The sequence below is a fragment of the Buteo buteo genome, chromosome 13 (assembly GCF_964188355.1).
Source record: "Buteo buteo chromosome 13, bButBut1.hap1.1, whole genome shotgun sequence".
Lineage (NCBI taxonomy): Eukaryota > Metazoa > Chordata > Aves > Accipitriformes > Accipitridae > Buteo > Buteo buteo.
In genome coordinates, this window is record NC_134183.1 from 29,516,255 (window position 1) to 29,542,682 (window position 26,428).

The 26,428-nt window shown below is 37.4% G+C and overlaps 1 protein-coding gene across 1 annotated transcript in view; it reads right to left on the reverse strand.

Moving 5' to 3' along the window:
• Nucleotides 1-231: 231 nt before the first annotated feature.
• WDR72 (WD repeat domain 72) overlaps nt 232-26,428 on the reverse strand; it is a 128,522-nt gene continuing 102,325 nt past the window's right edge. Inside the window, exons 19-20 of the mRNA XM_075044021.1 lie at nt 7,032-7,130; nt 232-1,814 (exon numbers count right to left, since the gene is read on the reverse strand). Of these exons, the coding sequence (XP_074900122.1) occupies nt 1,759-1,814; nt 7,032-7,130 (155 nt within the window). The 3' untranslated portion in view covers nt 232-1,758. The remainder of the gene's footprint in view (nt 1,815-7,031; nt 7,131-26,428) is intronic.

Consider the following 26,428-nt stretch of genomic DNA (forward strand, 5'->3'; position numbering starts at 1 on the left):
CAAGGTTCCTTTAGTGTTACTAAGTTCCTGTAGTTATATTTGCAATTCTATTTTTACCTTCTTGATGTTTGCAACTCTGATTTCACCATAAAAGTTAAGAAGAGGATATATGTCAGCTGAAGACACGTTCTGCTCTCAGTTGTGTTGTACAAGTATAAATAAGTCTACGAAATTATTCCAGACATCCAGCACAATAAGGGAAATAATGAAGCCATAACACTCAACATTCAGATTGTTTAGTCAGTGTAATCAAATACAAGCTTATATAAACAAAAGATATGTTTTACATAGGAAAATGCCTTCTAAGAATAAGGAAAGTTGTTTCTGAAAAATACCAAAATTTGTAAAAACTAGTGACTTCTCTGATAAAAGATGTAATTTCTCTGCATGGTATTTACAATTAGAGAAAAATGACATTAAGTATCTTTATCTTCTCTGGATTGCAGCCTATTTTAATGACATATTCTTTAGTAAAATAAAAACTGAAATACTACTTCTTAGAAGGCCCTTCCATTCAATGTTTCTGAAGACCTTGCTGCCATATACTGCACTTAGAGATATGGACGCATGGGATATAAAAAAGCAGAAGAAAGAAGGTTTCACGTCTGTTTCATGTTTAACCAAATTCAAGCCATAGTATGGCAACAGAAACCTGTTTTTGTCACTTCTGCAGCCAAGACATTTCCCCACAAGTAAGAAAGAGATTCATTGCCAGAGAATCTTTCCACACTGAAGAAATCTTCACTCTCCTAATTAAGGCAGCTTATGACTAACATAACAATTAGGAAGGATAACATCAGACCAGGATTTCCACCGTAAGATACAGATCCAGAAAAGCACATCCTCAAGTCCCTTTGACTTCATTAGCACATGGACTACTGGTAATACAGAAAGTGAGCTTACTGCTCTGAGTGGTCATTATTTGTCAAACCAGCATAAATTCCCCAGAACATTAAGTGATAAATGAGTCTAAGAAGCTGCAAATATTCTCCAAACATAATGATTTTTTTTTTAAAAGACAAAAATGTATAGCTGCTTTTCCCAGCTTTTTCCCAGCACAAACAGAAATTCAATGAAGTATATAATTTCAGAAGAGGACTCCAATGGGCTTCTCCAACTTCATATTGGTACTACATTTCTACAGATGATGGTGATGGCAGTATTTAAAGAAAAGGGAAGCTTGCATCCTAGACATGACCAGATTTATAGTCAATTTCCAATGCTTTCCTGTGCACAGAACATTCTTTGTATTTTAGTTGTTTCTAAATATTCCATGCTTAATTAAAAATGTGCATTCTTCCTTTAAATGCAAGCAAATTTTCTAATTATTTCAAATGCATTTGGTTTTGCTCAATGTTAAAATCTTATTGGTAATAAAAGTCAGAAGCAAGGAAAGAAAAAAATTTAAATTTGGTGTGTGTAAAAGAGTATTAAAATTGATGATGGTCAAAGTTGTAAGATTTGGGATCACTACAAAAACTAGCAAAAAACATCTATAAATAAAGAGTTGATATTTTCTATGTTAGAACTGTCTAAATTTAATTGAATAAATGTAAATATATTAACGATGGAAGTGTGAATTGAAGCCAATAAATCAGCAAATAGAAGCTGATCTTATGGAAGGTATTTCTTATGAAAATAAATTGTTAAATGTATACAATAATAAATACAACAAGACATTTCATGTTCACACCACATACATCCTATTTCTTGGCTGTTCTTGTGCATCTTCTAATTCTTTCGGCTTAGCAGGGTTTTCTAGCACACCTTACAGGAGCACACCTTAGATATCCAGGGATGTGGCTTCATGTCATCTGGAAAAGAAATGTATTCATCTGGCTTAATGATTTTACAGTTTGAGGTAATAGGCAAGATTTTGTTTTTAAAAAATAAGTTATTTTACAATCTTTTTATGGAGTAATAAACTCTGTAATTTTGTAATGGAATGAAAAGTTTCATCAGCAACATGCTAGTGTCAAAAAACATCACAGATCTACCTCCAGAAGACTGTTTACATTATAACTGCTATACTACAAGAGGCAACATGGAACCCAAAACAGCTCAAGACAATGTATGGCATTCCTCAAAACTTTTCTCCTGAACAGCCTTCTCCTTCTTCTTCCTTTTTTGTTTTAAAGAAAAACATTCCAGTGGGTCAGCAGAAATGTAATTTCTGTTTTAAATTAGTAGACTGTTTATGTTTCCTCTGCAAATATAATTTTCAATTATATATATTTTCTTTCAGCAGAAATAATCCTACAATAGCTGTAAACAGAGGTAATAGAAAGTTATATTAATAAGGCATTATATTTTAATTCTGTCATGGCTTATCAGAATTCCACAGAAAAGCACTCTCAATCATCAGGTTTTAGCTTCATGTGCAAATACAGAAAAAGAAAACCATGCTTTTCTAGGATGCTTCATACCTGGAAATTTAGAGAATATTTCCTTTTACATTCTGGCTGTGTACTGATCAACAGCCATATAGGTGACGCAGTGCTGGTTTAAATAACATACTGTCCAGTGGATGGAACTTGGAGCTCGTAAGTGACTATTCGATAGAGTAATTGTAACTTGCCTTATAACAAGAGAGTCACAATTTTAGTGCTGTATTTTCAAGCACACTGTTGCTAATAAGAATCTGTTGTTCTTGGTACATTCTCATTTCTATTTGCTACAGTTCTGTCTCTCAGACTGTATTTCAGGGACAGTCAGAGATCTTTCCCATCTCTATGCCAAGGTATGTCTAGGACAAGACTGTGAAAACTGCTTGGATTTTCACTATTATCTGTTTTACACCCAGAATTACATTCCATCCTGAAAAGTCAAAAAATGAAGAGGGAAAAATTTCATATGGGCAATGTTTTCGAAATGAAGTGCGGGGAAGAGATCATGAGGTGCAGAAGGGACCAGCTGACTCAGGCAGAGACTGTCTGGCTACTGAAGGCTATAAGTATATAGGGTTCTTACAATTTACATGGGTTTCATCCAAAAGAGAGGAAACACTCTAATTTCTGTCTACAGCTTCCAAGTGAAGCTTCCATTAGGGACGCTCAATTTCCTTCTATTACCAAGTGAAGTAAAAGTCTATTGCCTACTCTACTGCAATATCTCTGTTGGGGGAAATAAGAGGGGTATCTGTGCCTACAATGTTTGTTGTGACTCCAGCTCAAATCTATTCCTTTTTCTCCTAAGAGCTGTGCTTGCAGAACCCTCCTTAGTGGGATTGCACCACATATGAAAGCTAAGAACCTCAAGTTGTGCCAAGTCCTGTTACAATGCTCTTAGACATTTAATGACAAAATTCAGAGGATTTTCAATCCCCTTAAAACCCATCTCAAGCAACTCCCTTTGGACAAGATGATCTGCCCGCTGGAGGTGTGAAATTTCCACCATTGTTTGTACAAGAGAACTTGGGTGAATAGCTCAGACCTAGAAGTCTAACTTATACATCCATTTTCACTCAGTTTCAACCTTTCTCAGTTTCCCTAAATGTGGAAAATTTGTCTGATAAAATGGAAAACACTGCTGGGAATATTTATATTAAAGAAGCACTCTAAGGGATAGGGAATTCTTAACGTGTGGTTGATATCATTACAAGTCAAGTTCTACAAAAAGCTGTTGTAGTTCTTATCTGATTATTATGTTCAAGGCCACAGCAGCCTTGAAAAGCCAAGGCTTTGCATGTCAAACAGAAGTAGTCCATGTGGGGAAAATGGCAGTGATAAACCTACTATTAGGCATCTGGGAGAGAAGCCCAGCATCTCCTCTGTGTGTGGGCTAAAATAGACATGAGCGACTATCACAGATAATGGCAGTTTGTAGGCACATGAAGGGAGCAACTAAAATCCATTTCACTTAGACAAGAAACTGCAGTCTGATATTTACCTGTGTCCATCACATGTGAAAAGTGTTTACTGTGAATTATCCAAGAGAAAAGTGCAGGTTGAGGGGTTTCATTACCTATCTGAGAGTAGTTCAGATCACACATTGAACACAAGAAATCACAGGTAAATCTCAGATTGGTGTCTTGGGTAGTCAAATAGATTCCTGCTATTCATCTGAGTATATGCCTTTTTCTACAATTGCTGGAGGCCCACATCCAGAGCAGTGAGAACATGTGCAGACATATAGAAAATGTGAAAGTAAAATAAAGAGTAAGCTTTAAGTGATTTTAGAAAACTAAGATCACTTTGAAAATAACTCCGTCTAATGTCAAGGTTAGAGACTGCACCTTTCACCATTAAAAAACACAATGCACAGATATGTCTGTTAACGGCTGGTCTATAGCCTTCCTGATTCTTGTAGAAGTCATAATAAAGAACCTTTTCTAGGAATGGTTGGAATTTCTTGCAGGTATATTGTCATATTTTCACCTTTTCCTCACCAGAAGAGATAATAAAATCAATGTATTTCTTAACATCACTTTTGCACATACAACATATTGTAAGTGAAGCACAAGAGACTCTGCAAAACATATATATAGACTTTTTAATAAAAACTTGTAAATGAAGTTTTTAAGTTTGCCCAGACTTTGAATATGTGTGAGAGAGATTCTAAAGTCACAGGTTTCACCAAACCAAATGCTGACCTCCCAGGCACTGTCAAATTCCAAGATACTATTCAAAGTTAAAGCACCTGAGAAATACCAGAGAAAATCATAGCCAACTGAATGTCATATTATTGTTTCAATGTTTGCTACTAAAAGTAAGTGGTAAGTTTTAAGTAAATGTATTGTGTTACCAAATCTTTCCTTTCAAACAAGCACTTCTGGCAGAAGTGTCTTAATTTCTTATCACAGAATTTCATCTGCACAAGGAGCAATAAATAATTCATGTTCCTAGCTCTTTGTTGTGTCCCTGAACTGCACAGAGCTGGAAGGCTGACAGCTGTGTCAGGACAAGCACCAAAGATCTGACATGACAAGTGACTAACAAGTTTCTTTCAGTCTATAGTGAAAGAAGACAATGGCATAAAGTGCAAAAACGAAATCCTGAAACAAAATGAAACTGTTTCTTTCTCTTTACCTAAGTGTTTGCTATGAGCTTATTTCCGACCCATAACCTCTGGTCATTTTATAGTACTGCCCAACCCCCTTTACTCCTCACATTCGCCTGGCCATTTACGCCTGTCCACGGATCAATATGAGCAATTCTTGGAGAAATACGATGTCTCCATGACAACCAAGCCACAAATTCTCAGTGGAAAGCAGTGAGACCAGTAGTGAAATCTCCTGAGGTTTTCAGACCTATAAGACAAGATGTCTTAAAATGCAGGAACGGACAGAAACAAAAGCCAGAGTAATTCATTGTTTATTACTAGTTTAATGATGTCAGATGGACTGAATGGAACTCAGTTTTTAAGTTTAGATGCTTTATCAACATGTATTTTTACCAGTCAATATTGACCTCCTGACAGGCTTTTATTCTTTCCATTACTTCATATAGATATGCAGAGTGCAGAATCGGATATTCAAGTTCCTATCCAAGTGTGTAGTTTGCCACACAGAATTAATTTAAGGTTAAAATTAATGTTATCTTTAAGGTACATCAGTTCTCACCTGAACACTTTAGTGCCACCTTGTTTTAATTCTTTCTCACTTCAGAACAGATCAGAACTTGGACAATCCATATTTTTGCCCATAATCATTGCTGAAGGGACTACAGACAGTTTCTAAGGAGGTGCCGTGCACCACAGATTGTAGGTGCGGTAAGGAATTAAATTTGGCTCCTTCCCAAGTAGATTATCTATTTCTTTCTAAATCTCATGCTGGTTTCTGCTGTACAGCATTGAGTCCAAGCCTATGTGGCTTTAAAATGAATATGGATTTACAATTCATTGGTTTCAATTATTCTAACATATACTGGTGTTCATTTCTGTGGAAAAGATGAAAAGGGAATGTAGTTCAAATCAGGTATATGACAGCAGTTGAACTCCCAAGGAATCTTGGAGGAGTGGAGTGTGCTGAAATATAATCCCCCAGACATGGGTCCTATCTGGGTTCTGAGATGACTTAGGGGACCTGACATGGATTTCAGACTGCACCCTTTGACTGAAAATTAAATCTCAGCAGTGTTCCTTGGGGAAGGATCAGGGGACTGTTGGCAGCTGCCCCCTGTCAGCACAAGCTGCAAGATTTGGAAATCTCTTAACTAAGCTGACAGGCCGCAGAGACAATGAATCAAAAATATGATACACGGATCAGCACACAAAGATGCAAGAGGGTACACAGAAACCAGATAAAGCAGGGAAGGAAAATATCAAGTGAAGAAAGATGTTTAACTCTTTCACTAATGAGGACTACGTGCAGGTTACGTATATGGTGTATGTGGGTCAAGCTCACAGTTTGCTTAAAAGATCTTAGTATTTAGTCACACAGAATGTTTTTAATCAGCTGTGACTTGATACACTTTATATTTAATTGTTTCCCTTTGGGATTCATTTAATAAATTTTGTAGATGTTCCATAACGAGAAAGATAATGAAACTACATGAAGATAAATCTTTTAGTCACCAAAAAGGATGCACTTTATGGATGTTCCTGTATTTAGCTGAATCAATGTTAAGAGCCATTAAAATGAAATAATGATTGTGAGCTGATTTAAAGAAAAGAATCAAGCTATTTAACGCCACCAATTTGCTTTCCTCCAGAGATACAATGTTTGAATGTTCACTGCTACTTTCAACTGCAGTATATACAGTCCTTCTAATTTTTCATAATCTCATGCTACCTTCAAAGGGTCAGATGTTGTACATATATTAAGTAAGCAGTGTAGTCCAAAACTAATTATAATGAACTAGTAGTGTCAGCTTTCTTTTTGGTCACAAAGCCTTTATCCTTTCTAAGACCTGAATTCTTGATGAAAGAGGAAAGGATAACAGCTCCACACTGTGACCCCTGGAGGTGACCATTAATTTGACACTGCAGCTGCTAAAAAGGAAACAGCGTTACAATGTGCTTTTTTAACAGACCCAAAAGCTGTGTCTGATTTATCACTTGATACTTGGTGACTGTCTTTAAATGCCTCTCACCTGGACTCTCAGACTCTTCCAAGACACATCTGTCAGGCATATCCTCCACATCTTGGAAGTTTGCTGAGTTTGAGCTCTTGTCATGCTTCAGCACACTGACTGGAGCAATGAAGAATAAAAACAGGGGGAGAGAGAAATGTAACATATTCAGAAACAAACACTTCCTGATTTTCTGCAGAGCTTTCAATGATGAAGACATAATTTGTAAACACAAATAATAGACTGAAATAAAACAGAAACTCTAAGTACTTATATGCAACCATAGCACAGTTGAAAAATCTATAGACAAGAATTCATTCAGAGAGAACTTTGAGGCAGCAGCTTAAATGTGATCCCTTTGAAGTAAAAAACCAGTTTTTTCTTATAGAATCCTAAAATAATTTAGAAGCCATAAAAAGCTTTTGTCTGTTTCACCAATGAAGCCAGTAAACAATATAAAAGATCAATTAGGTGGTTTTGTAATTACTAGAGTCATTCACCAGGGAGAGAAATGGTGTTCATTTTAAGATGAAAATACGTAGTATATATAACAAGCTAGAATGTGTCATAAAATTAGTGATAATTCCAAAGTGCAGTAAAAACCAGATCGAGTTCTAATATCTAGAAAACTAAGTGAGGTTCCAAACTTCCATGTGGGTGGAGATACCAATGGCTATACACAATCTCAGTGTAGTTTTGTCCTGTTTTCAAAACAAGAAATTTCTTCCCTTATAACTTTCGACGGTTTGGGGTTTTTTTAACCAAATGAATATTTGCTGAAGGATTACTTAATTCAAACACCCATTTAATTTTTCCAAAATTATGAGTGAATCAACAAGGCTTCAGGGCATTATTCAGACAGGAAGAGCTCAAAAGAGACATATTCCTCTTCAGTGCTCTATGTTTTCCATTGGTTTGCAGCTATTGATCCCAGGTCACCAAAAGGTTCCATCATTCTTGACTTCTGCACCTATGCAGACTCCATTTGAAGCAATCAGAGCTTCATTACAATTGTAGAATTAGTTCCTTGAAAATGCAATATTAAATCATAATAAATAATAAAATCTATGAGTGACACTGTGCATTTCTCCTGAAAAAAAAAAAAAAGCCAGTAAATTTTGCTTAAAAAATCTGCCTTGGATGGCAACTAACCAGTACATAAAACCCTGCCCAGGTAGAGCAGGAACACTGGTTAAATGTCTAAGCTTACAAAAAGCCAGAGGCTTTTCTCAGTGGTCAACTTATCCACATGAAGAGGAGTTTTAGTTCTTGTCTCTGCCATGGAAGAGCAGAGATTCCACCTCATGGAATCTGCATGAGGTGAGTTGACACTGAAGAACAACTTACAATAAATAACAAATGTTCTTGTTCACACATGAAAACGCTATATGTGCAAGAAGAAATGTCTTCAAAGATATCTGTGCTCTTCTTTGATTTTTACAACATTTAAATAATTTTCAAATACACTGACTGAGGGTCAGGATTCCCACTTCAACAAAGAAAAAATGGAAAATACAAATGTGCATATTGTATTTTAAAAAAAATTGGTTTGTGCTAAATAGATTAGAACATTCTTTCTAAGACAGTTCCTCCCATTAAACAGTCAGCTCCACTGTGCCAAGTGATAGATTGAGTCATTACAGCTGCATGAATTTAAAAGTCAGAACTACTCTGAAGTAGAGCAATAGGAAAATTTCCAACAGAGTATACAGTGATAAAAGGGAGAAAACAAAAAGTATGGCTATGCCTCTGCAGAGAAAGAGAAAAATCACAAGACCTGTCCTCTCTGAAAAACATAGCAGTGACCAAAAATTCACCATCAGCCTTTCAAAATGAATGGTATGTTTTCACCCAGTAAAGAACTCTCATAGTGAACCAAGGAGGGGAGATGCTTTCACAGCACCAAGCATTAGTCCCGGTCAGGACGTGACAGGTACTACCCTTGCTGAACGTTTGGGCTGTAGTTGCTCTTGAATGGGACTAGGACAAACCTGTTCAAGAGCTCTCCCTCTGTCCCAGACCATGTCAGCATAAGTCATATAATTCCAACTAACCTGCTTGATTTTACAACAAAGCAGAGCTGAGCAGTATTTTTAGGGAAGGTACCAGATTCGGCTGAGAAGTAACTCAGAACATAATGAATAAAAGACAGCTAGAAGCAGGTCCATACACTGGTGAGATACATCAGAAGGAAGGTGTGAAGTGAACAGGAAAGAAACCAAGACAGGCCAGCAAGATCCTTGGATAAAGCAGGAGGATCTCCAGTTGATATGCTTGAGTAGAGATTACAGATATTTGGGGAGATTTGGGAGAAGATGGAGACATTGAAAGCCAAGAAATACAAAAATGAGAAAAAAAGGATCACAGGCAGAGCTGATATGGCTGACAAATGACAAAAACCAATGATGAAACGCTCGCGCGAATAGTTGGTGGCAAGGAGTCATTAGGAACAGATTAAAGGAGTGGAAGGCATGGATGGAAAGGGTTTTCACAGGAGCAGTGAAGCAGACCTCTAGTCAACTTGTGTAAGAATAGCTGTCGGAGCATGAGGTTCAGCAGGAAAAAGTGAAGGGAGGAAAGCGTGTATGTCAGAAAACCAGGAGACAGGTTGGGACAGGTGAGGTTCAGGTCACTGGTGCGAGTGAGTGATGTGTATCTGAGCCTTGGCGCTTACTCAGAAGTACACATACCTCCCTAGACAAAACTCAGGCAAATAAACGTCACAATACCCTAGTTTATGAAGTTACATAAGTGTATGCAGTGAGCAAGAAAGGGACCTTCAGATCTTTCTTTTTTAAACCATCACATGTTATATGCTCAATTTGAAGAGGAAGGTTCCTTAAAAATATCATAAAAGAACAAAGGGAATTGGAAAGTTAAAAATAAGGAAAGAACAGCCTGGCCCAAATAAAGAGTGAAAGTGAAAAATGGCATTATGTAATCATGAAAAAACCCAAACAACTTTAACAATGACACCTACTTTACTGTGTTTTCCCTTAGGGGAATAGGATTTTATGTTCAAATGTCAATAAAGGAAATATTGTTCTGAATTGCTTATACCTAGGACGCTGATCGAATTTAAGTTATTTAAACATACACAGTCTGATCTTTATTCATTCTGAGGATACTCTGTCCTACTTTGGGTTTAAATGGACCTTAAAATTACTTTTGCTTCCATTTGAAAGCTAATTTGTGTAGCCAAAGTGATTTAAATGTCTGGAGTATAAATGAGCCCCAAATCTGCAAGTCAGAGAAAAAGTTAAGAAACAACAGTTTCTGATATAATAACTCTTAATGATATTTTCTTTCTATTCAGTGAAATGCAACTTCAATTATTACATAGACAGTAGAAAATGCCTTTGTTAGCATGGAAGTAACGTAAAAGGCCAGATTTCATTGGGGCAAATGACCTTGAACTTAGCATATAAAAATGACATAAATCTTCATTGTACAGTCTTGAGAACTGTGGTAATTTTTTCTGATATATCTTAATAAGCTCTTAAGAGCTGTTTACTGAACTTGATACCCATTCTCTTACATTATTGAAACAGAAAAAGACATTAAAAAATAGGTATGGAATTCAGAATAGTAAAAGAATGTCATAAGATCATAGTATTGAATGAAACATTTAAGTAAATATTTTAAAAATATTTCAAATTCCAAAAATAAAACCAAGTGATTTCCGAAAAGAGATCACAGACTGATTGGTGATCAGTTTATGAAAGAACAGTCTTTGTGTGAATGAACTGTTAAATGATAAGTTATTCTTTATGAATATACACTAATCACTAATTAGAGCAACTACTCACCACTATCATTTGTTTCTACATGTTCTGTTTAAACTCTGAAAAGCCTTGTTCCACCCTGGAAATATCACACACTGAAGTCTAAATAACCTGCTCTGTATACCAATTTTCAGAGGGCAGACACACTGGAGAAAGAAGTGTGCATAAAACAGGTGAATAAACCAGTTAGCATTTTCTGATAAGATGCCTTTGTTAGTGGTAAGGTGGATTAGTAACTTAAAGACAGTCTGTCTGCAGAGAAAACAAGAACTTATTTGTCATTCAAAACAAGCAGATAAGGCAATAAAAAATATTTTTCAATCAAAAATATTAGGCAAGATAGACTATAGGTGATAAAACTATTTAAGGTCCAATACAGAACACAAAGCAACCTGAATCTAAATAGAATTGCATGAAAAAAAAGCTGTAAAAGAAAACAAAATGGTGGTGTTTTTTAATTTTCGTAAATGGGTAAAAACAATCATGCTGCAGTGCCACTTCTGGGATGTATGGGATCTACTGGCACTTACCATATTATACCTAAGAAGCCTGATGGAGAGCTGGGCAATAAATGCTTTGAGTACTATTTTTAAAAGCACATTTCATAGATATCATAAAAAACATAAGAACAGCTGTACTCCCTGAGACCAAACATCATTAGAGTGAGAGTCCAACAACCATTCAGTAATACACCAGAAATTTCTCCTAAACTCCAATCTGAAACTTGGGGAATTCAAAAACTTTTTTTTTTTTTAAATATTTAATAACTCACAGTAGATTTCTGTTCCACAAACTTCTCCAGTTTGCCCTTAAAGACACAGAATTTTTGCATCCTTAACATTCTACACCCTAACTTGCCTTAACATGGCAAGCTCCATTGTTTTACCACATCGGTAGGCATCTCCTTTTGTTTGCGCATGTCCCTATTAGCTTAATGTGAAACTTATTCTTGTATGAGAAAAGGCTTGTGTAGGAGCCCTGCACACTCTCTCCATGGCGCTTGTGATTTAACAGTCCTTTGTTTTATCCTCTTTCAACCATCTCTTTTCCAGGTGGAGGATTACTATCCTGCTTAGCTTTTCCCACGTATTTTGCTGCCAACCTAAAAGGCTACAATTATTTCACTAGTATTATAAGAAATGCAGAAAACGTTCATGAAATAGCAAGTGAAATGTTAGCAGCACTCACCACAATCATCTAGAAACAGAAAAAGCAGATAACGAAGTTACACCAGCCAGTATGGAGCACCCATCCTGCCATCAGGGTGACAGCACTCTCCGCCGAGGAGCGCGCCGGCAGGCAGGGAGTCAGAGAGGCTGGGGATGTGCCTGCCCTTGATGGCACCAGTGCCGAGTACAGCACAAGGATTACTTCACAGGTTTTACAGGTGATACTCCTGTTTACAGAGCCTGGTATGGTGTTTGCCTTTGCTGCCACAGCATGAACACTGTTGACTCATGCTCAGCTTGTGATCCAGATTCTTTTCTGAGAAACTGTTACCTTGCTATTTCTTCCCCATCCTGTCTCTTTGCAGAAGATTAATCCTACCTCAGCCTAGATCCTTGCTCTCGTTCTTATTGAATTGAACCCTATTTTTTTTCCAGACCATTTCTCAGGCCATATAAACCACTAATTCATCTCACTGACAGAAGGCATCAGTTGTTGGTCATTTCATAATTTTTAGTGTCATTTAAAAAAACCTGCACTGATGTATGTAGTTGTCATTTAATTGAGAATGGCTGGTTGTTATCTTCTGATGATTAAGTATCACACTGGCCCAGTTTCCAATACATTTTAATTTTAAAAAGAGAGATTAAGAAATTAACCTGAAGAAACATGTTATTATTCTAAAGCGAATGCGGCAGCATATGGAAGTTGGAACTGTCCTTGAAATAAGCCAGTATGGAACAAGTCAAACTGGAAGCTACAGTAATTTAAATCCATTACTTTGAATGCTGAAGTAGGACCTAATATTACATTGCAGAGCTCAGTTTGCAGAAATATTAACCCATGCACCTGGAGAAGCTGAGCTTGCTCTTGCACTCTGAATTCACATGCAAACGAAGCTCATTCCACTCATTAAGTGAATTGAAACTGAAGAACATTTTTCCTTCTGTAAGTGTGAAATTTCTTTTAAAGTTTTCATCTATTTTAAATTAAAGAACTCCTGAAACTCCATTTTCCTCCCTCCCCATATGTATAAGGACAGCATTACTCTAGACATGAAAACTGAAATTTTCAGTGATTCTTTTCCCAATATAACTTGAAGTTTTATTCACCCAGACGGACTTCCCTACTTTTCTCAACTAAAGTATAATGGCATGTAACAAATTATGCTCTCAAAGGACATCCCATTTTTGTTTCATTAGTGCAACGAAACATTCACTCAATTTTAAAGCAGTTGTCTTGATCTTAGTTGTGATTTATGCCAGAAACTGTCCAAGTATTCTGTGTAGTATATATAATAAAACACCTAAAGAGTTAAATGTGTCTCAGTGGGTTCTGCTGCAAGAAGTAAAACACTTTCCCATAAAATCCCACACAATGTTTACTGCACAGCTCTGAAGCATATGCTTCTGTAAAACTTAGGAGGATTTAAAAAAGGAAAATGTAACCCCAAACTGTCTTTAATTAATTCTTCTACCATTATACACTGCTTGTTCTTCTTGATGTCCTCTCTGGCTAGAAAGCTCAAATTTCTTTTTTCCAATTTCCATAAATGTCTGGTAGTGCATATTTTAACCAAACATGGTGTAAGACTGAAATATTTGATCCAGTTTGATGAACATTATTTATCCCTCTCATTATTTTTTTTCAACCAGTAATTGGGAGGCAATAGAAAAAATATTTTTACAGGAATTAGTAAAGAAGGCCAAATTTCAGTTCTGGTAGTTACTAGATAATTAGCTTCTTATTTTAATTAAAGTATATAGCATCTCCTCACCTGTCCAATTTTCTAAAACTATATAGCAAAATTCCCCCCTGGTTTCTGTACATTAGATCAATGGTGTGGGAGAATACATATTGCAAATATGACTGCCTGTCAGTGTACCAGTAGCTTTTATAAAAACAACAAAAAAATAAATACTTCGTATTTTAAAAATCACATTATTGGATGGTATTGACATTATTATTTTCATGACAGTAGATTGATTTGGTATTCAAGTCTAAAATCATTGATCAGGGAATTTTCAGAGGATTCTGCTTCAGTCCATTTCTGTGGAGGGATTCTGGCTGTAGATTGCCTCAATTTGCTTTTAAAACCAAAATGAAACAGAAGTGTGCAGCACAGTTATGACACTGACATATTCCTGTGCATAATATGAGTGTTAGAGCTTGCATACTCTTCCCTTCTCTCGATCAAAGCTGTCCAAATAGCTGAATTCATGGGAAAAAAATATACACAGAGCCTTTCTATTAACCTCTTCTGGCCAGATTATTGTTATTCTTTTGCATTATGGCCTTAAAGATGTATTACTGATAGGGAGGTAAAGCCAACTGCAGCACAGCATGACTCTGCTGAATGGCTGCTGTATGTAAGTGGAAGTACTTATTTCCAAGACATTTCTGTGATGCTCCCTACTGTTAAAATGTTATCTGACTTTAAAAGATTTTCAGTTCAATTGTAAGCAATAAGTAAACTCAGGCAGTACAGTACTGTATACTGAAGAGTTTCACTAGCTGGTCAAACGGCATTATTCCAAGAAACTAATGTTGTATAGGACTGCTTCCTGGTGGCTGAGACCTCTGATTGGCAAAAGACAGTGGACTTTTCAGTCAGCAAGCTAGTTACCCATGGATGTGGCTCAAGGCTGACACACAGATTGACTGGTTCACACTAATTTACTTCACACAGATTCCATTTATCTCCTAGAAGATCCCCTGGCAGCAGCTTATAATGGCATATCCTAGGATGCCTGCCTGCATGAGTTTTTAAAGCGGCAGAGCTTGATGAATCTAAGTCCAGAAAACAGTTCACAGATTGAGGACTAGGTGCAATCAAAAAACATCAAGTAGCACAGCTGGGACTTGCTAGCTTGCTTGACTGGTTTGAGCAGCTGAGCATTAACTACGCTTGCTTTCCTGCTGGCAGCCCTGTGTCACTAGGACAAATCGGAGCACTACCTGACAGAAAAGAAAAGAAAAGAAAAGAAAAGAAAAGAAAAGAAAAGAAAAGAAAAGAAAAGAAAAGAAAAGAAAAGAAAAGAAAAGAAAAGAAAAGAAAAGAAAAGAAAAGAAAAGAAAAGAAAAAGAAAAGACAAAAGAGAATTATTGCATTGCATGGATACTACTAACAGATGCAGGAAAAACTCATTAGAACATTTAATCTTTATGCAACTCCAGGATTATCAAACTAAATAACGTTCTGGTTAGCAAGTTTTGAGGCTAGGAATCTGAAAATTTCTTTTGTTCATGCTAACAGTTCCTAGGAAAAAGACCTGAATAAAACTAAAGCTGTTTCCATTTTTTTCCCATTGAAAATAAGACTATATTCAATCTAGTAATACATGTACAATGAAAAATAGTTACCAATATACTGCGTTTTACGTTATAAAAAGGTGAGGTACAGGTCAATGCAATTCCTTGCCTCCATAGAGAACAACAGACTTCAACAGGTTCAAGCTTATAAATTGTATTTTTAAAAGGAGTGAAAATACAGGCTTACACCATAGCTCTCCAAATTCAGATAGACAGAGACTATTCTTTAAAGTCCTTCTCAGAAAGGAAGCAAAATTTCATATTATTAGACAATAACATTTGACAGAAAATGTATTGTGAGAGATCCAAAGCACATTTAGTACTTAGGAGGTTAAAGACTCAGCTGTAGTGCTAGCTGATGAAAAAGTAGGATTAAGGCTTTAGTATGAGTCTTGACATGATCATGTTGTCTGCCTGCTGTCTTAAGCTTCGAAAAACAGCTGGGATCATCTTCTTATAAGCTCCAACTCAAAGATGTTTAAGCAGTTCCCAATCCAATTAAACAGAGGTAAATATAAGGAAGGGCCCTACTGAGCCCAATCATCTTATTTTTTTAATGAAAAACAGCATAATTGCAGGTTACACAACTCCTTAATCTCACTTTAAACCTAACAGACTGCTGCCTTATAGTGCACATGGCAGGCCCAGTTAACCCAAGCATTCTGTATTGGGTGCTTAATTTTTGATCATTATCCTTTATTATGTTACTTGTAATCCTAAAAGCCTATGATTGTGTCCAGATATTTGGCAAGGATTGTACCTGGATGTACAGGGATTCCTCTTCTAAGAGTAATGGATTAATTGGATAGTACTGTATGACTAGTAGATGCTTTGTAGTGAAACTGCTGTGCAGTTTTTAATTTGTGAAGTCCAGTTCCTTCTTATTCTGCCCCTGTGCTTTAAACAAATTGCCTTTTTGAACATTAGCAGTGCTGATGTAGTAACCTATCTATTCTCACCACTAATATGACAATACTATAGAAATAACCTTGCCTTACAGAGTGGGCTGCTTGCTAAAATCCTCTTCATAAAAATTAATAGAAAATACAGAAAGCCTGTTTTTCAGATGGAATTGCATATTCAATTTACAAGTGGCTATCTCACGCACATGACCCAATCCTAGCATTATTACTTCAAGGCTTTGAGCATTAGGCCACTTATTTTCCATACAGTCAAAAGATTTTTGAGGTCTGCATATGTGATCATATTGTGCTAAGGTATGTATTTTTAAAATCATTACAGTTAATACCATAAAAGCAAAAATCCACATATGTAATCCTTCTACTATGTCCTATAAATATGCACAAGGACATTCTCCAAGGATGTAAAAGCAAAATCTCATCAGGGACTACTTCAAATATAGGCTCCTCATGCCTGTAAGAGCAAGAAGGAAATGTAAATGATCATGAGCGAACTGTTTGCAGTAGCTGTGTTACATTATGCATGATTCTTGGCTGCAGAGGATTTAATGAATGATTTCCAGTTACATGGTTAAGATTTGTAGTGAACTGGTATTTAGGGCAGAAAACTAGCATCTGACAAATTTATACCATTTTGTATTTTTTCCCAAACACCAGCTACTAGGAGTTGCTGTCCCTTTTTTTGTGTAGCTGGAAATCTATTTTGCATATATGGACAATGATTCTGGGCCACGTTACAGAAGCATGAATCTAGATTAATTTTAAGGCAGCTACTCTCTTGATGCAATTGAGAACAAAATCTGGACTTTGCTATTCTACGAATTAATGAGCAATAATTGTTGATATGTATAAGTATCAGAAAGGTGCATTGTTGAACTGATGGATGATACATAATTATATTGGTAATGAATGTGGACCATCTGTTTCAGTTACTACAAAACAGACACAGGTTTGGGAAACAGACTCTCCCCTTTTAGCACCACAGGATATATCTCCAGAAAACAAATGTGGCACTCCCTCAAATGTGGCACTCCCTCAAATGAGTAGATAAGCAAGGAGCTGTGAAGTACTTTATGGATAAAAGATGACCCCTGTCTAGTAATGCACCTTCACTCCATTCACCTACACTCAACTTTATTCTTCAGGCCATCAGCAAGATGTATCTGTAAGTGGACAAAAGAGCCTGGACCCTCCACTTTGACATGGGTAGTGAGCAGGTAAGACAGACACTACAGGCACTTCCAAGAAGATGGGCATCTAAGGAGGTGACTGACAAGTGTCTCTGTGGTTTGAAGGCTGTGTGAAACCACATGTGAGAGGAATCAGAAAGCATAGTTCCAAAAAATGCAGATGATCTGCTGATAGGTGAGACACGGTACTCTTGTACTCCATTATGAAGGCTGGTGAAACAACATTACATTCACTGGCTGTATAATCATGGTAGCCAAGTCACTCATTAGAATTTGATTTTTTTTGTTGATGTCTGATCATTAGTTTCTTGTTAATTCTGAAAGCAAAGATTTCTATTGCTTTTTGCAATATACCTAGTCAAAAGTATCTGGGATATCTTTATTTAGGTATTCTGAAATCTACCTGTTGCAAGGTGTTGGGTTTTTGTGCACATTTATATTCCAATTCACACATAGAAAAGGTAGGCATACACTGATTATTTGGAAACGATCTAGTCCTCCACAAGAAATTCCATATGGAACTGTCCTACCTGGCTCCTGCAGATACTTCAAATTGTATTGCTGGTACTCTTCTCTTTTAATGGTTGATTTGTTTCTGTTACTATATGCTTTCAACTACCAGCTTGTCTGCACAATCACAGGAGAATCTAGGGATGGTCCTGTATATCCCTCTACATATGGAAGGATAAAAACAAATTTAGTGTTTCAAGAAACAAAACTACCAGTTCAGGAGATCACTAAAGGTTGCACTCCAGCTTGTAAGATGAGTGAAGTGGAAGTGCCAAAAGGGCTCCTGCACAAAAAAGGTACAAATGTGCAGCAGCACCTTGATTGCAGTTTCAAAAGCACAGTGTGATAGCTATAGCATAATTAACAGAAAACATAGCATTCTTGTAAAATAAATCACAGAATGCTCACTCCATGCTCACGGTACTGAGTTCATCTCTGTGTTAACTAAGTGCACTTTTATAAAAAGCAATAGAGCTGCCCTTGATTTACCACAGCCTGAGTTTGGCCAAGGTGCCTGAGATGAAGCAAGCAGTATAGAAATTCTAGTAGATACATAAAAAACATCAGGACAGTGTATTGGCTTTGTGTGGCAAGGTTTTGGTAGCGGGGGGGGGGGACGGTTACAGGGGTGGCTTCTGTGAGAAGCTGCTGGAAGCTTCCCCTGCGTCCGACAGAGCCAATACCAGCCGGCTCCAAGACGGACCCGCCGCTGGCCAAGGCCAAGGCCATCAGCGACAGTGGTAATGCCTCTGTGATAACTTTTTTAAGAAGGAAAAAAGTTGGGACTGACAGAAAGGGCAGTCAGAGAGAGAGAACATGTAACAACCCTGCAGACACCAAGGTCAGTGAAGAAGGAGGGGGAGGAGATGCTCCAGGCTCCAGAGCAGAGATTCCCCTGCAGCCCGTGGTGAAGACCATGGTGAGGCAGGCTGTCCCCCTGCAGCCCACGGAGGTCCACAGTGGAGCAGATCTCCACCTGCAGCCCATGGAGGACCCCACGCTGGAGCAGGTGGGTGCCCAAAGGTGGCCGTGACCACATGGGAAGCCCACGCTGGAGCAGGCTCCTGGCAGGACCTGCGGATCTGTGGAGAGAGGAGCCCATGGAGCAGGTTTTCTGGCAGGACTTGTGACCCCGTGGGGGACCCACGCTGGAGCAGTGTGCCCCTGAAGGACTGCACCCTATGGAAGGGACCCACGCTGCAGCAGTTCATGAAGAACTGCAGCCTGTGGGAAGGACCCACGTTGGAGAAGTTTGTGGAGGACTGTCTCCTGTGGGAGGGACCCCACACTGGAGCAGGGGAAGTGTGTGAGGAGTCCTGCCCCTGAAGGGATTGAAGTGGCAGAGACAACGTGTGATGAACTGACTGTAAACCCCATCCCCATCCCCCTGCGCTGCTGGCAGGGGTAGGTGGAGAATCTGGGAGTGAAGTTGTGCCTGGGAAGAAGGGAGGGGTGGAGGGAAGGTGTTTTGAGATTTGGTTTTATTTTTCATTACCCTACTCTGATTTGATTCGTAATAAATTAAACTAATTTCCCTGAGTTCAGTCTGTTTTGCCGATGACTGTAACTCGTGAGTGATCTCTCCTGTCCTTATCTCAACCCACAAGCCCTTTGTTATATTTTTCTCTCCCCTGTCCAGCTGAGGAGGGGGGGAGTGGTAGAACGGCTTTGATGGGCACCTGGCATTCAGCCAGGGTCAACCCAGCACAAACAGATATTGTAGAAATAAGATGACTTTCCATAACTATGTTCAAAAGAGAAGAAGACAAGTTCACTTTCACCATAATATAACTGGCACTCTGGAATCTACCTAATGTTTTCCAAAATAACCCAAATAAACTCTCAGCTCTAAAATAAAGCCTCAGCCTTCTTAGTCCAATGATTTGAGACTGCACAGGTATAGTACAACAGTATACCCAATTTCAGTGATTAATTAAATGTACAAAGCCCACTGAAGCTCACAGGCACCCTAGTCTTTGCACATCCTTTATCGCAGCCAAATGACAAATGCAGGTAAGCTTCTAGCTATAAACTGCTCCCACAGCCTGATGCTTTTTCCAGAGGGGAATAGCCTGCCTCTACCTCTATGAGGTACCAAGAGAGCTCCACTTTAAGTTGGTACATTGCTACAAAATTGCAAGAATTCTTGTGGCAGTATAGGAAAGAATACCTACAGTGCATGTAGCCTATTGGACTTCAAAAGTACGCAAACAGATTTGCTGTTTGTGTAAGGCATTTAGTACCTAGGTTTGTTAATTCACTGAGAGACGCACTGTTCACAGGAAAAACTGAAAGGCTAAAGAAGAGATAAAAAGAATTCTACCACTGTGAAGAGTTAAATACAGGTTTAAAAAATTGGGATCACAGCAGTATTACCATACTGTATTATTAGAAAACACATTATCTGTATCTATCTGACACTTGTACAGTTGCATTCACAGCTGCCACGTCAGGCTCCGTTCCAAAGGAAACACTCAGTCATTCAGAGCTGAAGGAAAGTGAAATGTAGTTTAGAAGAAGCAACCACTTGGTTAGTTTTAGTCCATGAAGACAGCTATTGAGTGCAAATGAATAGTCAGGGCTCACTTTCCTTGTTGTCTTATTTTTTATTCTTACAATGCTACCCACTAAAGAGCAGATTTTTCTTTTATTAGTTTCTTTGGGAAGGCACACTCTTTTGGATGTATATTCATTTTCTTTCCTTTACTTTTCACTTCTTAAGAAGCTTCACTTAACACTCAATGCAAAGACAACAGAGGGATTGTCCTTTCTCTTTGTTCATTTAGTTCTAGCACTTAACCCTACTCAAGGATAGGAATAATGATGGATGCATGTAAAGACATGTCAATCTCTGAGCAGGTAAATGTTTGTTAAAAGAGGAAGATAAAACTTTTTTCACCAATCTACTTAGTACTGTTTTCTATACATTTTTCTTCTCATTTAATCTCTGTAGTATTACTGTACAATTGTATTTGACTTGTAACTAGCAGCCTTAGTTTCTTTCATCTACAGTAATGGCATACCATTCTCCACATTTCTCCAATCTAAATTTTAGAACCTTTGAAACATTTTTATGATACTATGAAACTTATCCTTGATATGAACACACACCTTCTGCAAAGTATCTTTCATGGACATGTAGCATTCATAATATGCGGAAGGAGGAATGACAAATGCCTTTTTTCACTTCATAAAGTACACTGGGTTATGTGCTAGAGTGTTTAGCAAGTGTTAAGATAGAAGGTGTTTCTCAAACTGTCATATATGGTGAATATTTATTATACCATGATTATAATAGAGTTTGCACAATAATAAAGCCTGGAGTAGGACGTGGGTTTAACTCACATGTAATTACTTGTTTGGGACCATGGTGTGTACTTAAAAGCAAACAAAAATTATGTATAAAATTACAAAATACCTGCAAGATACAGATATTACTTATGAACAAGAGAGACTCTGCCCTTCAAACTCTGCACAGGGCTAAGTACTATCCTGTAATGTTAGCCTGCATTTCATTAATATCCAATAGCTTTGTTTAATTTTTGGTTAAAAAACCCCCAACCACAAAAAACCTTAATGTTGCATCAAGACAGCTACAAAGAGTACAAGACTGTTCTTAAAAGCTAAGGAATTTGTTGAAAGAACTGCTACACCATGTTATAACTCTCCCCACAACAACTGGACTCCCAATTTCCCATACTTAGAAGAAAACACCTAATTCTAACCAAACATTATGTACTCCTTGACCTCTTACCAGTACACAATTATTTTTTTCTGCTACTGGAAATACCAAAAGAGAATAGCTGATAACCTTATTGAATGACGATTTATGACAGAGCTGCACTTACAAAGACAAATAACTATAGGTATTTGAAACACTACAAATAAACTATTCACAACAATTTGAGTATCTCTATGAATCCAGATGTTCAGGGGTTTTGCATAATTTTCATTCAGTGCCTGCTTGTTTAAAGTACTTCTCTTAGTTTATGCATATATGGTTGGCTGTATTTCAGATATGTATACATTCTGTCACTTAAAGAATATGTATTTTACAGCAATACTTAACAAACCATAAATTTACTACAGTATTACTAGAGAAAATTCATTTCTATGAAAGCTGTATATTCACAATATATTGTTGAAGTATATATTGCATTAATACTTCACTGTGCTTATAAACGTTAATATAGGTTATTTGTTTATTACTATGTCAAGGTTATTCATCATATGCAGTGTCAGAAAGCACAAGCTGACATCTCATATTGTCTGCTTCAAGGGCAAAACCAACGTGACCTTTGGCTCCTTCTTTTCAAAAGGATGAAATCATTCCAGAGGAATAATGCTGAACTGCACAGCTCCCTTTAAGAATCAATCTGCCATTTATGGTTTCCAATTTTCCATATTGTAGTATGGCTTGTTAAGATTTGATGGCTAATTTTCTCTTCAAAGTTTAGTGTTCTAAAATTCAAAAAATATTTTCCTAATTGTAATGTAATTTATGCTTTCTATTTATTCAACATAGAAAGAAAATTTCAAATCATCAGTTCTTTGTTAATTTTGCCAGGGTCCTTCTTGATTCTGTTTGAGACTGAAATCATGCTGGCCAGTGATTTCCTAGATCTAGGTCATGTTGGTAAGCAGAAAAGATTTTGAAAATATTTTGGACTCTTAGTATTTTTTATTTCCAGAATCTATTATAGTCTCCAAGAAAACCATCTCTGTATTTCTTGGCTTTTCTTTCACAGTTCTTCTAAGTTCTCCTATACTCAACTGATCCATGTGTGCAGCTGAAGGGGGAAATATAGTTACTACTCAAAATATACTGACTATGTATATCGAATATGTAAGTAGTGAAAAGGAATGTATTCAAAAGAATGGGAGTGGTAAAAATAAGAGGTCATCTGTTAACTATGGAGCTCTGCCTTTAACTGTCTCAGTACCACAAAAGTGGGAAGTAGATGCACAATTTGAAGCATGAATCAGATGTGAAGCTACATGTGTTATTTCACAAGGATGACAAGGTATACACATAATCTTGAAGCATACGTGCATTTGTACAGGCAACTCTTCAAACTTCATCAACCTCAAAGTGAGTACATTTTTGGAGAGAGAGGGATGAGATTCACATGAATTGGTAATTATATTATCTGTGCATGATACTGATTTCACTATAGAATTCGACCAAGGAGAATGCAGCATTCTTTGACCTAGCTGATAAAAGGTCAGAAAGCAATTTTGAATAATAAATGAGACCTGCTGACCTCATGACCCAAGTCTGGCAGGGTCAGCAGCAGCCCTCTCACCAGATGCTGATGGCAGATATACAGACGCAGACAGCTCAACTAATGAGCTTCCTCGATAAGGGTTTTAGATCCAGTCACATTTAAGTGCTATGCAGTATATAAAATAAACTTACAAATAATCTGTGCCATAAAAAATTAAAGTGATATTTATAGTGAGGTATAATATGACATACTTTGTAATCCTCAATGCAGCGATTATTTTACTGCTTCTCCTAGATGGCCTTTAACCACAAAACATAATACCTGACTAACATTTCCTTTAAGGTCTTTTCACGTTTATATGGTTCCTATTCAGTGGATGTACTTTGAAGAGATATAGTTTGATAATGCATTTGTTTGGCACCTCATTTAATACGAGTCAACAAAAATTACTTTTAAGAGAAGTTTAAGTTTATCTTATTTGAATTCAAGCTAACGTATTCCTTCCTCAGTGAGTAAAAGACAAGCCTAGAGCATGCAAGGCCAAGAATGATTTTCTCCTGATCACTTCACCAACAGTTCCACTCAGGAAAAGTTACAAAGTAGATGGTTCATGAAGAAGAGAGGGCAGTATACTAGAATTCATTCTCTCACTCACTGTTAGATTTCACTGTGCAAATGGTCTAGGGTCACTACTCAATTCCAGGCCTTGGAAATCCTGAGTTTTGACTTCACCCTGGGTGCTGGGTCTAAGCTCTACAAACTGCCATCTCATTCCTCAGGTATGCTACAGCTGTTTGTATGAATTTGCAGGAATATATCTACGTGTTTCCTTACATTCTGTGTGAATTAGCAACATAAGGCCAAATTTATAAATACCATTGTTGGAGGTTTTTTGAGATCTGGTTTGTAAGGAAAGATAACTGCTTGGGTTCTCCTGATGTTTAAATACTTCACTGTGAATACAATTAGCTACAGGAACTACAAAGGCTATAGGAGCTTTTGTATGTCTTTTTAAAGTCACCATAATTCCTTTCATGAAGGATTTCTTTAGACACTGAAGTCTAGAGGCTACATTAAAGACTCTACAGAAAAGTTATTGTGCTTTATTCAATTCTGTATTACTTTGCATAAGCTAAATTTAGCTTACATAGCAACTGGTGTTTAAGAACTCTGAAACTTTCAACATTTGGTGGAGATGGAGAAAAAATGCTGCCCCATTTCACTGAAGGGGAATCTGAGATGTTAGGTATCATGAAGAAACATTTTCTTTTAAGCTTTTTAAAGCTTCTACCTTTCAGTTTAAATGCATGTCTGCATGTTCTTGAATTATGAGAAAGGATAAAGAAGAATGAGTAGTTGATTTACTTTTGCCAAACGATTTGTAATTCTGTATACCTCTACAACATTCTTTCCTATTTATCTAACTAACCAGCTTTTAAAATTACATTTATACAGAAGCCTGTTAATTTTTCTTGCCTATCTTTAAGCTCTAGTCTATGCCATACCTTTGCAGAGAGAGTCAACAGAAAAGAACACGACCTCCCCAAAAGGCCCCACAATAAATGTACATAATAACTTTGTAATATTTGCAGTGTTATTTACATTCTTCTTACACCTTCACAGTGTATCAGCTCTTCTGAGCGCCACTGTACAACTTCTGACTAAAATGTTACCCCTGACATTTATAGATGGAATTTACCTCCACAGTGGTGACTGGCATACCACTAGGGAGAGAGCATCTGTATCCTTCTGATCCAGGGGCTGCCAGGAGCCATTTAGATCTTTTTAATCAGTGCTGATTAAGGCAAGTCAGATGACTCCCCTCAAATTTATCACTGCCTCTAAAGACCTTGTAGCAGCCAATAGCTAGGGTAGCTAGCGCAAGGGATTGTCTTGGCCACACGTCCTCCCTCTGCACTTGTGAGGACTTTGCAAGGAGAATTACACACTGTCTCTACATAATCTATCCCAATTTTTCACAGAGTCAAGTGTGTGCCCAGAATACAATTTTGGGACTTCAGTACTGTGTGTAGATACCAATTAAACTCATTGTTAGTGAACCCAGCTTCTAAATCTTAGTGCATTCATTTAGGGAACCAGTAACAGTAACCAGTTCCTGAGCTTCCAGCCTGCATACAATTGAAATAAAATTTGATTATAAATAGATTAGATTATAAAAGTTGCTCAAAAATCTGCCTGTAGCTTTGCTTCTTTTATTTAAGACAGCAGTAGCCTCCACAAGGGAAAGAATTTCTTACTGCATCCAGTGCATCAGTAAAATGTACTTAGTCTTGCTTTGATTTCTTTACTGCCACTAGACAATATGTGTATTTTTCTGAGTCTGCTAGATTTCCTTAAAAACATTACATCCACTCTGCTTTACAATCAACATGAGCTCTGTAGTGGGCAATCAGTGTCTAATACATAGTTGTGCTCCTAATTTAACCCCTTCCCTGCTCCTCCCTCCTGAACAGTGCCTTGGTATTCCAAAGGCACATCTCTTCAAAAAGGAATATATCTGGGATCTTTGGAAAATATCAGAAAAGGAAAAAAAATCCTCAGCCAGATTATTTTATGGCTGTTCTGTTTTACAGCTACAAGAGTACAAGTAATTTTGGAAGTCAACAAAGAGTTGTTCACAATAGCTTCCTACCCATTTTCCCCCAACAAGACCCTACAAGGCTGTGCACCAGCACAAGCTTCTGCCTAGCAGAGTAAATCTTCCATTACATAAATCAGCTGGACTTATTTTAATTGTTTACTGGTAAAACAGTGTGAAGCAGAACAGTGCAGTCTAGAATTATTCATGGTTTTGAGATACATCTCTTAACCAACATCTGAAAATGCTTTTATCAGAGAGAGGAGGAGCTCAAGAGATTTGCCTAGCGGGATTACCTGTAAGCAGAAATTCTATTTGGCTTTGCTCAGCAGTAGCAAAAAATGCATACTACAGAGCAGAGCTCACTATGGGCTTGCAAGGGAATAAGCATGGGAAGGAGAAGTCAGAAAGGTTACTGTACCCAACTGGCACTGTAATAACAGGAAATAATTCTCTTATAGAAAATCATCCCAGATAGGTCCTACACAATAAATTTGTTAAACAAATCTCCTAGTTGTGCTCTAGTGTACCCTCTGCCCCTGTGCCATTGTAGTGACAGCTAATACATGGTGTGCTGCTGTTTTCCACCACTTGTCCTGCTTTTCATGCAGCACAACACCACCATTCCATTTTATTTTTTATTAGGCATGTTTATGCAGCAACATGGACAATGAGAATTGTCCCAATTTATGTATTTTTTACTACAC